General features: G+C 39.0%; 3 protein-coding genes and 1 non-coding gene across 4 annotated transcripts; 2 read left to right on the top strand and 2 right to left on the bottom strand.

The window, feature by feature from the left end:
• The first annotated feature begins 811 nt into the window (after positions 1-811).
• Positions 812-2,518, top strand: LOC111787927 (anthocyanidin 3-O-glucosyltransferase 2). The gene has a single exon (XM_023668024.2). The coding sequence runs from the start codon at positions 886-888 to the stop codon at positions 2,329-2,331; it is 1,446 nt and encodes a 481-aa protein (XP_023523792.2). The 5' UTR covers positions 812-885; the 3' UTR covers positions 2,332-2,518.
• A 644-nt stretch (positions 2,519-3,162) lies between these two features.
• On the top strand, positions 3,163-9,597 carry LOC111787925 (anthocyanidin 3-O-glucosyltransferase 2). The gene is given in 2 exon segments (XM_087121483.1): positions 3,163-4,119; positions 8,892-9,597. Coding segments are annotated over 2 exon segments (1,443 nt in total). The 5' UTR covers positions 3,163-3,255; the 3' UTR covers positions 9,471-9,597.
• Positions 7,928-8,067, bottom strand: LOC147793392 (small nucleolar RNA Z247). Its single transcript, XR_015420160.1, has one exon. It is a non-coding gene; the product is annotated as a small nucleolar RNA Z247 (small nucleolar RNA).
• Positions 9,598-11,071: 1,474 nt separating the features above from the next.
• LOC111787926 (zinc transporter 3) lies at positions 11,072-14,867 on the bottom strand. The gene is made up of 3 exons (XM_023668023.2): positions 14,174-14,867; positions 13,901-14,050; positions 11,072-11,706 (listed from the first exon to the last, which is right to left on the bottom strand). Exons 1-3 carry the CDS (start codon positions 14,798-14,800, stop codon positions 11,401-11,403), a joined length of 1,083 nt encoding a protein of 360 aa, XP_023523791.2. The 5' UTR covers positions 14,801-14,867; the 3' UTR covers positions 11,072-11,400.
• Between the last annotated feature and the right edge of the window lie 3,044 nt (positions 14,868-17,911).

The following is a 17,911-nucleotide window of genomic DNA, read 5'->3' as shown; positions in this document are numbered from 1 at the left end:
AATTTTATAAATTATAATTGTTAAGTTAGATTAACTAAAATATTTTTAACTAATTAAATTTTAATTTCTTTAGTTTATTTTGTAATAAATGTTAACAGTCATCTTCAAACAAATAATTTTAATAATATCATATAATTTTTTAATAAATAATACGTATCACTTTTAAATTATTCTACAACTATAATAATTTATTAATAAAAGTAATCTAAAAAAGATATAGGTATAAAATTATTATTATAGTAAAACACTTACTTAATTTTTATTATAGTTTATTATTATTAATTATAATTAGAATTATTAATTAGAATTATAATTATAATTAATTACAATTAATAATTCTAATTATAATTAATTAATTATATCCCAACAAAAGAAAATAGAGTTTTAAAAGAAAGTGAAACCATACTAAACACAAATAGTAATAAAAGACATATTTAGGTAAAGATCAACAAAAAATAATAATAATAATAATAATAAAGAAAAAGAAAAAAAGTGGAATGAGAAATAATACAAAAGAAAAAAAAGGGTTTTCTCGGCCAAACATGTTTTTTATAAACCTATTTGATTCCTTAACTCAAATCCCATCTTTGCTTTCTGCTCGGGTTAGAAATCACGACTTCCGATGATAGGTCAACACTGACGTCTGCGTTAGAAATCACGACTCCCTACAATTGTATGATATTGTCCACTTTGATCATAAGTTTTCGTGACTCTAGTTTGAGCTCCTCCAAAATGACTGGTATTAATAGAGATGTATTCTTTACTTATAAATCCATGATCAAACTCTCTTCGAACGAGCGTGAATGGCGGGTTCTTGGTTCTATAAATTGATGAGCTCCCCAACATCAGTTCTTCACTCCTAAAATCTCCGACCCTTTGAATCCAATGAAGAAATTCGAGGTGGTTTTCATTCCCGGCCCCGGCATGGGTCACCTCGCCTCTACCGTCGAGATGGCCAAGCTTCTCGTCGCCCGAGATGCCCGTCTTTCCGTCACTGTCCTCGCCATCAAGCTCCCCCACGACGCCCAAACAGCCCACCACATACAGACCCTTTCAGCCGCTTTTGAAGGTAAATCCATAAGGTTTATTGTTCTTCCTGAACTCCTCTTTCCAAACGATGGTAACAGCAGCAGAAGCAGCTTTCTTGTGGAGAAACTCTATGAATCTTACAAACCCCATGTGAGACAAGCTGTTACTAACCTCATTGGCTCCATAAATCTTGTGGGTTTTGTCATAGATATGTTTTGCACAACTATGTCGGATGTCGCTAAGGAATTTGGGGTTCCTTGTTATTTGTTTTACACTTCTAGTGCTGGGTTTCTTGCTTTTAGCTTTCATATTCAAGAATTTTATGAACAAAACAAGAACATTGAAGAATTGCTGCAAAACCCAGATGGGGAATTAGCTAATCTACCTAGTTTTATCAATCCTGTTCCTCGTACTGCCGTTCCTGGGTTCTTCTTTAATAAAGACATGGCTGTTTGGTTTCATGATAATACGAGGAAATTCAGAACAGAAATACAGGGGATTTTGATTAATACATTTGTGGAAATGGAATCACATATGATGAAATGGATGTTAAATGGGTCCTCGAAGATCCCCAATTTGTATGCAATTGGACCCATTTTGCAATGCAATTCGAGTGTTAATGATGGTTTAGAAGCTCTGAAATGGCTCGATGAACAACCGGTGGATTCGGTGGTTTTCCTCTGTTTTGGAAGCAGGGGAAGCTTCGACAAGGATCAAGTGGCGGAGATGGCTCGAGGTTTGGAGCGAAGTGGGGTTCGATTCTTGTGGGCTCTCCGGCAGCCGCCACCGGAGGGTGCGATGGATGGGCCAAATGACTACGCCGACATCAACGAGGCTCTACCGGAGGGGTTTCTTGAGCGAACTAGGAGTGTTGGGAGGGTTATTGGGTGGGCGCCGCAGGCGGAGATATTGGCGCATCCGGCGACCGGTGGGTTTGTGTCGCATTGTGGTTGGAACTCGACGTTGGAGAGCTTGTGGCATGGTGTGCCGATGGCGGCGTGGCCGATGTATGCGGAGCAGCAGTTTAATGCGTTTGAAATGGTGGCGGAGCTGGGATTGGCGGTGGCGGTGTGCTTGGATTATAGGATGGATTTGGGGAGAGAAGGGTTGAGAGTTGTGAGTTGTGAAGAGATTGAAAATGGGATTAGGAAATTGATGTATGAAGGGAATGAGATTAGGAAGAAAGTTAAGGAGAAGAGTGAAGAGAGTCGGAGGAGTATGAGGGACGGTGGTTCGTCGTTCGTTTCGTTGGGTCGTTTTATTGATGATGTCTTGGCCAACGCACCTGAAGGCAACCACTGAAAGCTCGTAGATTTGTTCTTAAATCTTATCGTAGATTCAAATTTGGGTCTGTATTGACTGATAATAAGGTGTAATCGATCCTGTTATGGTGATGGGTATTGGTAGTATGTTTACCTAATAGTGAAAACTCAATCTGAGTTATTGATCTTTTTAAGGAAGAGATTGAAAGTTTGAATTGTTGTTTGAATTTGTGTATATTGATGGATTGGTCATGGACACGAGAGACGTGAGTGAGGAATTTGAGGGTGTTGAGTTAGCTTGGAAAAGCTTTGCCAACGAAGTTCAAGTGGGTTATTCCTAATAGAGTATTTCCTCAGCTCGACTCGACCCGACCTAGTCCAATCCAAATGATTGTTTGTGAGATCAACATTGATTAGAGAGGGGAATGAGTGTCAGCGAGGACACTGGACCCTGAAGATGGTGGATTGTGAAATCCTACGTCGATTGGAGAGGGAAACGAGTGAAACAAGGACGTTGAGCCTCGAAGGGGTTGGATTTTGAGATCCTACATCGATTGGAGAGAGAAACAAAGTAAAAGTGAGGGAAATCTCTTCCTACCGAACACATTTTAAAACTCTGAAGGAAAGCTATGATAATATCTACTAGCGGTGGCTTAAGCTCTTACATTGTCAACCTTAATCAACATGCACTTTAGGGTTTAGGGTTTAGCGTTTAAGGTTCACTTATTGTCTAGCCTTTCACGCGCCAGTGGACATTTCTAAGCTCAACCCGACCCTACCCGATCGAACCCTAGTGGTGGTCAATTATTTAATTCCCCAACCATATATATTATCACTATAAATATTAATTCTTTATCCAAAGGCACAGCGAAGCCACGACGTCATCCATCTCTATTAAAAACTTCAAAATAATTACACAAATACCCTCCTCCCTCTCCACCGTCCCTTCCGTCCTGTGCTGAAAATGAAGCAGCTGGAGCTGGTGTTCATCCCGACGCCGCTCATCGGCCACCTCACCGCCGCCGTCCACCTGGCCAACCTTCTCACAACTCGACACCCTCCTCTCTCAATCACCATTCTCATAATCAAACTCCCTTTCCCCACCAAATCCGCCCCTCTGATCCAATCCCTCTGTTCCTCCTCTGCTTCCGACCGGATCCGATTCATCACCCTCCCGGAACAACCCATTCCCGACGGCACCAAAAACACCCTCCTCCTCGACCCCCTCGTCCAATCTCAGAAACAAAACGTTGCCACCGCCGTCGCTGACCTCAACTCCGCCGCGGACGGAGGACCGGACTCCCCAACGCTTGCTGGGTTCGTCGTCGACATGTTCTGCATTCCCATGGTGGATGTGGCCAACCAATTTGGTGTCCCTACGTTCGTGTTCTACACTTCCAGCGCTTCCTTTCTCGCCCTCCTCTTCCATCTCCAAGAGCTCTACGACGATGAGTTCAATCACCACATGGACCGGTTACTAAACTCCGCCACAGAGTTCGCCGTCCCCTGTTTTAGGAATCCGATTCCGAGGAAAGTGATTTCCACCATGTTTATAGACAGAGAAGCGACTGAATGGACGCACGCCCTCACTCGGAGGTACAGAGAAGCAAATGGGTTTCTAATCAATACATTTTCCGAGCTCGAACCCGACGCGATTCACTGGTTCGCCGAACAGAGGCTCCCGCCGGTGTACGCCGTCGGACCCATTTTAAATCTGAAGAAAAACCCCCAAATCGGAGAAAGTGAGGAGGCAATCATGAAGTGGCTGGACGAGCAGCCGCCGTCGTCGGTCGTATTCCTCTGTTTCGGAACTATGGGGAGGTTCAATGTGTTAGATTGAATGGCACGATGACCTATATGGGTCACGACCTCATGTATTTATAGATGCGTATAATGAAGATTACATTCCAAATCTATGATTTGGTAACAAACCATAAAATCATAGATTTGGTAACAAACCCTTCAAATCATAAACTAGTAAATCTTAGACTATTTTAGTATATACAGTTATGATCTATTTTAGGTTTAACACCCCCCCTCAATCTGGACGATGTACTACTAAGTTCAGATTGCGCCTAAAATAGCTAAAAGAAGGAGCTGGCAGTGGCTTTGTCATGATATCGGCGAGCTGATCCTTGGAAGATATGAGTCGAACATCAAGCTGACGAGTCGATACTCGTTCACGAACGAAGTGATAATCAACCTCAACATGCTTCGTCCGTCGATGAAAGATTGGATTGGCGGATAGGTAGGTGGCACCAATGTTGTCACACCATAGGCTAGGCGCTCGCGCTTGCGAGATCCCGAGCTCACGCAAGAGAACTTGGATCCAAATTAATTCGGCAGTGGCATCAGCAACCGCCTTATATTCGGCTTCCGTACTAGAACGAGAAACTGTCGATTGTTTCCTCGAACTCCAAGAGATAAGATTGCCACCAAAGAAGATCACATAGCCTCCAGTGCTTCGACGATCATCAGGATTCCCAGCCCAATCAGCATCTGAAAAGGCACTCAACAAATCAGTGCTGGACTTTGTAAGACACAAACCCATATCAATAGTGTCATGTAGATAACGGAGAATTCGTTTGACTGCCGCCCAATGTATAGAAGTCAGAGAGGACATGAACTGACACACTCTGTTGACACAGAAGGATATATCAGGACGTGTCAGAGACAAATATTGGAGAGCACCAACGACACTTCGATAGCGAGTAGTATCCTCAGGTGAGAGCTTTTCACCACCATTCAATAACAACTTCTCACTGGGAAGCATAGGTGTGGGCACACCTTTGGAGGTGAGCATATTGGTTCTGGCTAATAAATCTCGAATGTATTTATGTTGTGTCAGAATAAGTCCACTAGAAGTATGGCGGACCTCAATCCCAAGAAAATAACTCAAAATACCAAGATCCTTGACGGCAAAATCATCCTGAAGCTGTGTAAGAAGTTTCTCAGTAGCCGTAGAAGATGAGCTGATGATAATAATATCATCAACGTAGATGAGAATATACATCTGAATGCCCGTTTTGTTAAAAATAAAAAGAGAGACATCAGCCTTTGAAGGTGTAAAATCCAGCTGTAATAGTTTGGAGCTAAGGCGAGAAAACCAGGCACGCGGAGCTTGTTTAAGGCCATAAAGCGACTTATCCAGCTTGCAGAGATAACCAGGGTGTTGAGAATCCACAAATCCAGGGGGCTGCTTCATATAAACATCTTCATTAAGAAGGCCATGAAGAAAAGCATTTTGAATATCAATCTGCCGAATAGCCCAACCACGAGAAATAGCAAGAGATAATAAGAGCCGAATGGTAGTGGGCTTAACAACTGGACTAAAGGTATCATCATAATCGACGCCATACTGCTGTTTAAAACCTTTAGCAACCAGGCGTGCTTTGTAGCGATCAATAGAGCCATCTGGCTTTTGTTTGAGTTTGAAAACCCATTTGCAATCAATAACGTTAAGACCAGCACGAGGAGGAACTAAGTGCCATGTCTTATTTTTTTGAAGTGCCTGAAATTCATCATTCATTGCCTGACGCCAGAGGGGATGCTCCATAGCAGTAATATGTGAAGTAGGTTCAGAGGCAGAAGACCGAGCTACAAGATATGTTACTGTTCCATCTGTACGCACCTTGGGTTTTTTGATATTGTGCTTCAATCGAGTACCATACGGATGAGTAGTAGGTGCAGGATCCACATTTGAGGGGACGGCCGTATCAGCCGTTGCGAGGGGAGCAACCGATGCTACAGCAGTTGGTTGACCAACGGCCGAGGATTCGACCGGGCATTGCGCAATATCATCTGCTGGCGGAGAAGCCGATGCCTCAATCATTGGCGGAACAACCAACGCCGATTCGAATGGCAGCGACGCGGAGGATTGTTGCGGCAATTCCGAAGCTGATGTAGACACCAAATTTTCTGCATCCAAAGAGTTAGTAGGCCCAGACATATGCATGTGATCATTCTCCAAATTAGTACTGCTATTACCCAAATGCAAGGTGCACAAATCAGGGGCATTATGCGTCGACTGCATGATTGGGGAAGAATTAGGTGAGGCTCTCTTGAATGGAAAAACATTTTCATCAAATATGACATCTCTAGACATATAGACACGACCAGAATCGGTGTCAAGACACTTATACCCTTTATGTGAAGAACTGTAGCCTAGAAAGACACATTCCTTTGATCGAAAAGAGAGCTTTTGTTTGTTATAAGGACGAAGATGAGGCCAACAGGCACACCCAAAAATTTTTAATAAGGAGTAATTTGGTGGGGTATGAAAAAGAAGCTCTAAGGGGCATTTTTTATCGATGACACGAGTAGGAAGACGATTGATGAGATATGTGGCTGTAAGAAACGCGTCGTCCCAAAATTTAATAGGTACATGAGCATGAGCTAGAAGGGCTAGGCCAGTTTCAACAATATGACGATGCTTGCGTTCAGCAGACCCATTTTGTTGATGTGTGTGAGGGCACGAAACACGATGACCAATTCCAAGGGAACGAAAAAATGTGTTATGAATTTTCTGATATTCCCCACCCCAATCAGATTGAACCCACTTGATTTTAGTATCTAGGAGGCGCTCAACATGAGCTTGGAATTGCAAAAATATACGAGGAGCTTCTGTACGATCATGCATCAAATAGATCCACGAAAATTTACTGAAATCATCAATGAAACTAATATAATATTTAAAACCCCCAACAGATGGAGGTGCAGGGCCCCAAACATCCGAAAAAATAAGTTCCAAAGGTGACGAAGACCTATGGGAAAAACTAGTATATGGTAATCGATGACTCTTTGCTAACTGACACGCATTACAAACTGACAAAGATGACTCACTAGCACACGAAATATTATTTAGACGCAAAATGGATTTTATTACTTGAGATGAAGGATGTCCAAGACGAGCATGCCATTGGGCGTGAGTAGTAGATCTGCTCACCAAGGCGTGCTTGAGATTATCGACATCGGATGGCTTAATAGGATAAAGACCAGATTCACACCTCCCATTTAGGAGACTTTTCCTCGACTGTCGATCCTTTATAGAAAAATGCCAAGGATGGAATTCAAAAAATACGTCATTATCACGAGAAAATTTATGAACAGAAAGAAGATGTTTGGAAATTTCAGGCACATGCAAAATATTACGCAACGCAAGAGGACGAGTAGCAGTATTAATTAGAGAATGACCAGTATGCAAAACACGCAAACCTGCTCCATTGCCGACTTGAACTTGTTCACCTCCATGATAACGTTCACGCACAGCGAGACGATCCAGGTCACTGGTGATATGGTCCGTAGCGCCTGTGTCGCTGTACCAATTTGGGTCAATCTTGTAAGAGGAAGTAGCCGCCAGTGCCGTAGGAGGAGCAGAAGAAGGTTCATCTTGATAGGACTCATCCATCCTATGCCAGCAGCGGATAGTAGTATGCCCCACTTTGCCGCAGATCTGGCAGGAAGGACGAGCAGAAGGGCCACGACGATCACCAGCAGGACGAGAGGGTGCATAACCTTGAGAACGACCACGACCGCGATCCCTACGCCCACGATTCTTCTGCTGACCACCACGACTAGCATAATTGGCAGAAGATCCAAGATTTAACTGAAGTTCAGCCTGGTGTTGTAGTTGGCGAGCTTCATACGTCATTAGATGTGCAAACACATCATCAAGGGTGAGGGCTTCACTCTTGGTAGTCATTGAGGTGACGAAGGGATCATAGTCAGGGCCAAGACCAGCGAGAAGATACGCGATCACATCATCATCCTGCAAGGCAGAGCCGGCGGCGGCCAGCTCGGTGGCTAGCCCTTTGATCTTGCAAAAATAATTTGCAGCAGATTGATCTCGTTTCTTGGACGTGGCAAGCTCAACACGAATCTGAGTAGTGCGAGCACGAGTTGACGATGAAAACATCCGCTGCAGGGTATCCCACGCCTCCTTGGACGTAGTAGCGGCAACCACATCATGAAGAATCTCCTCAGACATGGAGGAGAGAAGGCCGCTAAGGACTTGTTGATCCTGATCATACCACTGATTATAGGCCGGATTAGAGACCAGCTCAGCACCAGCAGCAGTTGAGGAAGGGATCAGCTTGGCAGGTGCAACATTGGTGCCATCGAGGTAGCCCATAAGCTTCGTACTCCGTAGGTAGGGGAGGAGCTGGGCACGCCATATGATGAAGTTGTTTTTGGTTAGACGAATTGTGACAACATGGTGTAGAGGGATTGGATATTGTTTAAGGCCAAAAGTCGCCATGGTAGTTGAGACGGTGTTGGAGATGGTGGATGGAGAGGAGGAAGAAGACATGGCGAGGAGTTCTTTGGGAGTTCTTTGTTCGATATTTGAGGATTTGAGGATTTACCAATTTATTGGCACGACTAAGTTTAGGGCATGGCTCTGATACCATGTTAGATTGAATGGCACGATGACCTATATGGGTCACGACCTCATGTATTTATAGATGCGTATAATGAAGATTACATTCCAAATCTATGATTTGGTAACAAACCATAAAATCATAGATTTGGTAACAAACCCTTCAAATCATAAACTAGTAAATCTTAGACTATTTTAGTATATACAGTTATGATCTATTTTAGGTTTAACACAATGAAGCTCAGACCAAGGAGATCGCCGAAGCGTTGGAGCGAACCGGAGTCCGGTTCATTTGGGCGATACGGCAGGCTCCGCCGGAGAGCGTATTACCAGAGGGGTTCGTAGATCGGACGGGTGGGATCGGAAAAGTGATAGGGTGGGCCCCGCAGGTGGAGATATTGAAGCATCCGGCGACGGGAGGGTTTGTATCGCACTGTGGGTGGAATTCGGTGTTGGAGAGTTTGTGGAATGGGGTGGCGGTGGCGACGTGGCCGATGTACGCGGAGCAGCAGGTGAATGCGTTTGAGATGGTGGTGGAGTTGGGAGTGGCGGTGGAGGTTTCGTTGGATTACAGTATGATGGTGGCGGAGGAGGAGGAGCAGGCTGTTTTGACGGCGGAGAAGATTGAGGGCGCCATTAGAAGGCTGATGGAGAGGTCGGATGAGCTTAAAACGGCGTTAATGGTTAAGGGTGAGGAAAGCAAGACGGCCATGATGGAGACTGGATCTTCTTTTAATGCACTTAATCGTTTCATTGATGCAATCATGCCTAATCGGTTCGACCCGAGTGAATCAAATCATTGAAGTTTGCACACACGTACCTTTTCCTTTTGTTTGATTTCTCTTCTCGTTCAGCTCGATCATTGAGTTAGTGTCTCAACCCACGATGTCAGTCATTTACTATCTAGATAAAACAAGCTGTTTAGGTCTATAGTCTAATGGGTTCTAGTTAAACTAGAGAACCGCTTGGATCTTCGAACCCTCCCAAAAAGCTCAGATAACCATAGAGCTTAAACTCAAATAGAGTAAGTTACAGTTGACCACTGGTCGCGTGGGGGAGTGCACAGAGGCCAGAGGGGATCGTCTTAGGACATCAATCATGTCTCATACCCATTTGCTGTTTGTAATAAACTCAAACATCACTTTTGACTTATTCGTCACGGTCTGAAATTCTTACTTGAAAAATGAGTTCATGACAGTGAAATCGTAATTGACTTGAGTGTAAGGTTGACTGACTTGAATGTAAGGTATCGTTTTGGCTACAAACTCTTTGGTGGCGACTTATCATAGGATATTTTTATTCTTAAAGTCAAAGAAATTACAATTCTAAAGGTCAAAAATTCCCGTGATAATAATTAATTTCGCATTCAATTTTTAAATTCAGTGTCCCCACAACGCGGTCGGAATGGAATGTGAGGGTGGACCAGAAGTCAAAGTCGTTGAAAAATTAAAATAAAAAAAAAAAGAAAAATGGTGAGCGAGCTTCTCATTGGACGGTGAGGAGCAAACTGTCACAGGCGGACCTACCATTGCCTTTGATTTAGGAAGTATTTCAAATAATTTGGTAGTCTTCCTGATTTGACATTTGACACTGACATATCAAGTCAACACTATTCGTTCTTCTTTTTCCATGACGTTGACTTCTTGTCTTTTTAGTGGACTAACCTATCAGTCAACTATCTACGCTTATCGCTTATCTCAACACGTGTAATGATATACCTTTCTTACTTTTACACATGATAACTCTGATATTCTCTTGCAACATGCTCACGTGGCTCTGATATTCTCTTGCAACATGGTCACATGATGGCTATGATATTCCCTTGCAACATGGTCATGTGATGGCTCTGATGTTCTCTTGCAACATGGTCATGTGATGGTGGCTCTGATGTTCCCTTGCAACATGGTCACGTGATGGCTTTGATGTTCCCTTTCAACATGGTCACGTGATGGCTCTGATGTTTCCTTTCAACATAGTCACGTTACTTCTTCTTCTGAGAATGAAGCTTATCCCATCAACCAACACAATTCATTTCAAGTCTCAAGTCAAGTAGAGATTCAGAATCCAAATTCAACACTCAATAACTCCGTCCTTCACTTACAATATAGTCACATTACTTACTCTTTACTTCTAATAATGAAACTTACCCCATCAACCAACACGAGTCATCTCAGGTCGGATGTCACCCAATATAAAATTGTGCATATTTAGCCTTACAGTACTTATAATTGAGCCACCGAAAAAGAATACACTTTGTTAGTATAGGTACACATCAGAGTTCATAAACCACTCATTTACTTATATGTCACAAGTTTCAACCCACGAACCAAATCCATTTTTTAAAACTTCAACTCAATTAAACCGGAAAAAAAAAATACATACAACCCAAAACAGTTCAACAGAGTAATTCAAATTGTTCGAGATATCGAGTCATCTAAATATCTCTATATGGAATACCCATATTTTATACAACAAATTCATTCGCAAAACAAACATTTCACGACTATTCATGAAATTTATAATTCCGAATTATTTTACATCAGTTTCTCTAATATAATCTTCAAACTCGAAACAAACTCACATGAACGCTCCACCAATTGGCTAAGAGGAACTGTATAATCAAATCATGAGCCACAAAACATCTATCCATCCATCCTTCTCTATAAGGAAGACATAGTTATGCACAATTAATACTTAAAAATTGCTAAACAAAAACAAAAAACGAGTCAATTTTCAAGCCCAGATAGCGAGTAAAGACATCAAGGCAGCTCCAAGAATAAGAGAAAGATTGGCCATAAATTGAAGTTTTCCATTACTCTGCATTCTTGGGTTCATAAAATCGGCAGCCAACAGATCAACAAGAGCCATATAGATTAAGATACCTGCTGAAGCTGCGTTCAATATCCCTTCCACTATCAGTGCCTTTGGGTCCTCTTCGTCGTAACCGTTTGTTACTCCAATGCCTATTACTATCCCAATTGGCGTTGTCAGACAGAAGAAAAGCGCCATTATTATTGTTGCTCTGTTCTTGAACTTTGCCTGCATGTTTCAACCAATTTAACACCCTCGCTTTTAAATTCTAACAATATAAGAATTTATTTGATTTAAATATGTTTCAAGATTGAGCCTCGACATCGAGCAGAACAGACTTAACTCGACTAGCCACTAGTTTAACAAGCTAGTTTAACATCCAACACTAAGCCACTAGTCTAACATATGTCTCGACGTTGGGTCTGGTCTAGATCAAGCTAGTTTAACGTCCAATATTAAGCCCATGACCTAACATATTTGATATAAGTTTGAGTTGTAATAATTTTCATCAATAAAAGTCATAATGTAAATATGTCATCAAAATTTACACAAAAAGGCTTAACTATAACGGCCCAAATCCACCGCTAGTAGATATTGTCTTCTTTGGGCTTTCCCTTTCGAGCTTCCCCACAAAGCTTTAAAACGCGTCTACTATGGGAAGGTTTCCACACCCTTATAAATGGTGGTTTGTTCTCCTCCCCAACCAACGTGGGACATCACATTAACAAAGATGGGAAGTATTTTTTTAAACGATTGGTCATACAGCATCAAACTAGTTTGTGATTTATTAAAAGCACAAAAAAAACTAAATTCATACCATTGGAATATAAGTACTAAAACACTATTTCACCGCTAACAGATCTTGTCTCTTTGGGTTTTTAATTCAAGGGCTTAACCCTCGAGGTTTTAAAACGACTACTAGAGAGAAGTTTCCAAAGATTTCTTATAAAAACGTGGAAACTTCTTCCTAGTAAAAGGGTTGGGTTGGGTTTAAAAAACCTAGTTTTACGTAACAGGCCAAAGCAAGCAACCGTGGGCTTGAACTATTTTTCGGGCTTAGAGCTATTTAAAGTTCAAAATTAAAAAAAGATATAGGTAAAGAGTTGAATTTGGAAGAATAATGATAAAATATTATAAAGTAGGTGCGAAAAGCAAGAAGAAGCAGCAGCAAAGTGAACATAATTTAATATGCTCTAATTTTCAACGAAACTATGGGATGTTTGATTGCTTAATGATTTGTTTTTTCCTCTTTTTTAATTTAAAATAAGGTTTATGGATGAGATTATGAAGAAATATTTGAGAATTCGTGTCAATTTCAGTGGGCACCAAAGTCAACCAATGTACATAACTCTGATGACACAACCCACCAACCATAGGTCCCATATTTAATTCACATATTTGACTATACAACCCACCAACATGTCCATCCACATGGTATCTATATATTATTTCTTTTACGCAATACTCACATAATTGTATTTTTTAAATTTAAAACTTAAAAAAAAAAAAAAAAAAAAAATTAAAGGTATCGTTTTGTAACAAAGTCCAACACTAACAAGTACGGTCTAAAAAAATTAAGGGTATTGTTTTGCAACAGCTCAAGCCTAATGCTAATAAATATTTTGTCATTGGAGAGATTTCCACACTCTTACAAGAATGTTTTGATCTCTCTCTAACCGATGTGGGATCTTACAACTCACCTTTTTAAGGACCCACGGCTCTAATACTATTTGTAAGAGCGTTACGTTCTTCTCTTCAACCTATGTGAGATCTTACAACTCACCCTTTTAAGGACCCACGGCTCTAATACTATTTGTAAGAGCCCAATTTCTTCTCTCCAACCGGGATCTCACAACTCACCACTTGAGGACCCAGAGTTCTCTGTAGTGTGTCGACTCTAATACTATTTGTAAGAGCCCAATTTCTTCTCTCCAACCGATGTGGGATCTCACAACTCACCACTTGAGGACCGAGAGTTCTGTTTAGTGTGTCGACTCTAATACTATTTGTAAGAGTCCAGTTTATTCTCTCCAACTAACGTGAGATCTCACAACTCATTCCTTGAAGACCTGAGTTCTCTCGCCACAGTGTCCAGTGTCCACTCTAATACTACTTGTAACCGTCCAATTTCAGATGTTGTCCATTCTAATACTACTTGTAACAGTCCAATTCCAGATCGTTATGTATCATTGTCAGCTTCACAATTGAAAAGGTTTCCACGCCCTTTGAATAGTTCGTACCTCTCTCTAGGTGAAATCATGTTTAAATTTTTTAAAATTTTAGGGTTATTATTGAAAATTTTAAAAATTAAAAGAGTATTATTGAAATATTTCAAAGTTAAAATGATTTTTTTTATAAATTTTATATAAAGGAGTTAGAGATAATTTTATTAATTTAACCTAAAAGAATAAAAAGAAAATACCTGAGCGATGGATCCTCCTAAGCCCATGCCCTCGAATAACTGATGAAAAGTAATGGCCGCCACTAGAGGCCTAATGGTTTTGGGAGTTTCAGAAACGCCCAAACCAATCCCAATAATTACCGAATGTACCACTATCCCCAGCTCCAGTACCTACACAAACACACCATTAAAATTAAACCAATCAAACAATTTCTGGATTTCAATTCTCAAAATCTTCAATACGAACAATATCGATAGCGAAATCCGGTTTCAATTTCTTCCGATTCTGTTTACCTGAGAGATCACACGGTGCCGGAGAATCTCCGCCGGTGTTCCAGTGACATCAGAGGAGTCATGAGCGTGGCCATGACCGCCGTGAGTATGAACAGGAATATGAGCGTCGACAGCTCTGCCGTTCATCTCATCAATCTCAGGCTGAGCTTTCTTCAGATGAAGACGAGTATAATAAGAGCTAGCACCGGCATCCACCATTAAAGTACCAATAGCCGCCACCATAGCCACCAAGCCAGTGAACGGAAACTTCGCCCAGGGATCCTCTTTCAGTTTCGGCGATTGCAAACTCTCGTAAGCATCAGGAAGAACATGGATGAATCCGGTAGCCAAAATGACACCAGCGGCAAAGGCTTTAATAACAAAGAAAATCTCCTTCTCAGGACTCAAAGCAGGAATCACCTTACCGAGCATCGGAATAGAAACTCCGATTAATCCAGCGGCGAGAATCGTAGCTATGGCAACGATTTTGTATTTTAGGGCTAGCGGTTTGTTTCGGATTCCTTCGTCTTCTTCTTCTTCAGGACAGTTACACTCTTCCTGTGCCGCAATCATTGAAGGAATAAGCAGAAGAAACAGAACAAGAAAAACGAGAAGAAGAGGATGAAGCTTGAAGGTCGCCATTGCCATGGCCGATTAGAACGGTTATGGATTTAGGGCTTTTTTTTTTCCCCTTTTCGTTGAAGAAGATGAATTACAGTTGGGATTTAAAGAGTTTGCTACGGACGTGGAAATTTCCATGTTCAGATATAGGGATTCAAAATAAATTATATTATTTTGCTAATGATATTTAATTAATTAATTAAAATGTTATTAATTGGCATGGCGAAAGGATGTCGACATGTGCTTAATTCACCGGCGAGAGTGTCGATTGACTTGGAATAAATCGTTGAAGTCAAATTCAAATGTCGACATTTTTATGTAATTTCACTAAATTTCCAATTTTGCCCTCCGTTTAATAATAATCTCCGCCATATTCTTCTCATTTTTTTCTTTTTCTTTTTTTAATTTTTTCTTTTTTTTTTTCTAATTTTTGAATTAGGGACTCTTTCACACGTTATCCAGTTACACCAACTTTTTTATTATTATTATTTATTAAATTTTTTTTTTTTTAATTTTAATTTTGTAACTAATTTATAGCGTTGAAAATCGAGCTCACAGAAACTAACCACCACTCAACTTGCGCCCCGTTCTCACTCGTAGCTCGTCAATTCTTACGTAATGTCCTCAACAACTCTTACCTCTGCCCATCATTCATTGCTCACGTGTCCACACAGTCAGCAATGTCTACTACTATTTTCATTCCGTCAGCTGGGTCCTACATCGTTTATTTCTCCATTCTTCCGATTTATGATACCCCATCATCAATTTGGTTCAGTTTACCTATTTTACCCCAATTTGAATATAATTCAATGGGTTTTTGTCTGCTTTTTTTTTTTGTACATGTTGAATTTTGTCCACTTCATACTCAAATTTGTTCGTTTTTCTTTAGCCTTCTTCAATTTAAGGTTATTTTAGACATTTCCAATGAATTCGTGTATCACTTATTATTTTTATGTAATGATTGTGACAAGTTTGGATTAAATAAGGTTGGTAAATTGCATCGTAGAGGTAATTTTCGTATTATATTACCTTAGAGATAAGTTAAATATTTAATAGAGGACGTGTTTATAAATTATTATAAAATCTAAATTGTAAAATAATCAAAATTAAAAAAATTAAATTAAATTAAAAATATGTTATATTTTATTACATGGGAGATACTTTGGATAATAATAAATTAATTTTAAGCTTACTTGCAACAAATTTTATTATTTTCTAATTTTGTATATTAATTAAAATATTATGAAGCCAAGTTTCATTACTTTTTAAAATAATTCCAAATTATATAGCTTATCCTTTTCTAATTTTAGTTAATATTTACAGATAATCACTATTTTTATTTATTAATAAATTATATTTGAAATTGTCAAGAAATTGACCCGAACACGTTAGATTATAATATCGATCGTTTTTTATTATTGATATCAGATTTGTCGAGCTCGTTGATAGTTGAGAATTGCGATATCGTGCTATCGTTATAGTTTATTTTATGTTCTGATATAATGTCATCAGGATCGGTTTTTTTTTTTTTAAAGTCGTCTATGATTCTGAATAGTTATTTTTAGTTGTGCTCGTATGGTATTGACATTATAGGTTGACATTATTAATAAAATGAGGGCGTTAATTTTTTATTTTTTATTTTTTTGAGAAAAAATGAATTAATATAGACTTTATAATATTAAATGATTATATAATTAATAGTATATTTTAAAACATAAAATAATGTTGTTGAATAATATAAATTAAATTAATAAATTAAGAATCTAATCTAATAATTGTGATTGGGATTGGAATCTAAGATGAAAATTTAAAATTTTATTTATTTTTATGAGGTAATAATTGATGTATTTTTTTTAATTTTGGACATATTAAACCAGCTGTCAAACTAATAGCTAGCTATATATATATATATATATATATAGATCAATCTAAAATTTCGAGCTGATTGGATTGGTGAATTGGGTAATATTTCGAGTTTATAATCTAACCTAACTCAACTCTCTATTTTCGAGTTGAATCGGGTTAGGTTGTCGGGTTGTTCTTTTTTTAATTATATTTATCCACTACTAAAATTTTATAAAACTTAAATATAAAATATTTACGAGTCATAACTCATCAATAATATCAGTTACAAACGAGGTATATTCTTAATTTTTATAATAATCTTAAAAGTAAGGTTTGGTAGGGTTGGGTTATCAAATATTTACGAGTCACAACGCATCAATAAGGGTTGGGTTGTTAGTCTGTTTTTTTAGGTTGATCGAGTTAACCTGACCAAAAGAATGTCTATCCACCAATTGATCTGATTTTTTGATTTTTTTTTTTAAATTTAACTCAACCCAAATTGGAAAAATCTAACATAACCAAACTTTTATAGTTTGGGTTGAGTCGTCTGAGTTCATTGGGTTTTAAGGTCATATGAATATTCTTCGTTCTTTTTTGTCTTCTGAATATGAGAATTTTGAATTTATAACCTCTCGGCCATACATATTTTACATCAGTTGAGTTTATGTTTATGTTGTCTTGTGTCATCTCATTATTCTCATGGAATAACCCGTAAGAATGGAAACCGTTAATATATATATATATATATATATATATAGATAACCGTCAAAGGTGCTTAAAAAAAATATCCTTCCATTCTCGAATGTTTTGTTTAGTACCACATTTAAAAAATACTCGTAAACTTTAAAAAGTAACATTAAAAAGTTTGGAGATAATCTATGAGATGATAGACAGTTTTCATTTTAAATATTATCTTTATAAATTTTAGAAAGAAAAATAAATTAAAATTTCCATTAAAATTTTAAACTCGATATTTATCTCGGGTTTATGTCAGTATTATTTTGGTCTCTTTCACGCATTTTCTTTTAAGACAAATAATTGAAGCTGACGTAACAATAATTTTATTAAAAAATAAATACAATTTTTCAAAAAATTTAAATAATGTTCTTTGTTTTTCGTTATTCTCGTCGTTCTTCCTCCTTTCATCTATGGCTACCGTCACATCTTTTATTTTTTTTTCATTCGTTTCTTTGTATTCTTTCTTCTCTTTCCTCTTCTTTTTCACTCGTCGTTTTCTCCTTTTTAATTTTTATAATAAAAAATATTGTCCCGTTAGCTTATTAGCTACCATAT

Source organism: Cucurbita pepo, chromosome 2, assembly GCF_057944985.1.
Source record: "Cucurbita pepo subsp. pepo isolate OVF chromosome 2, ASM5794498v1, whole genome shotgun sequence".
In the NCBI taxonomy this organism is placed as follows: Eukaryota; Viridiplantae; Streptophyta; class Magnoliopsida; order Cucurbitales; family Cucurbitaceae; genus Cucurbita; species Cucurbita pepo.
Note: the sequence above shows the minus strand (reverse complement) of the source record. Positions and strands in the feature narration are given on the sequence as shown.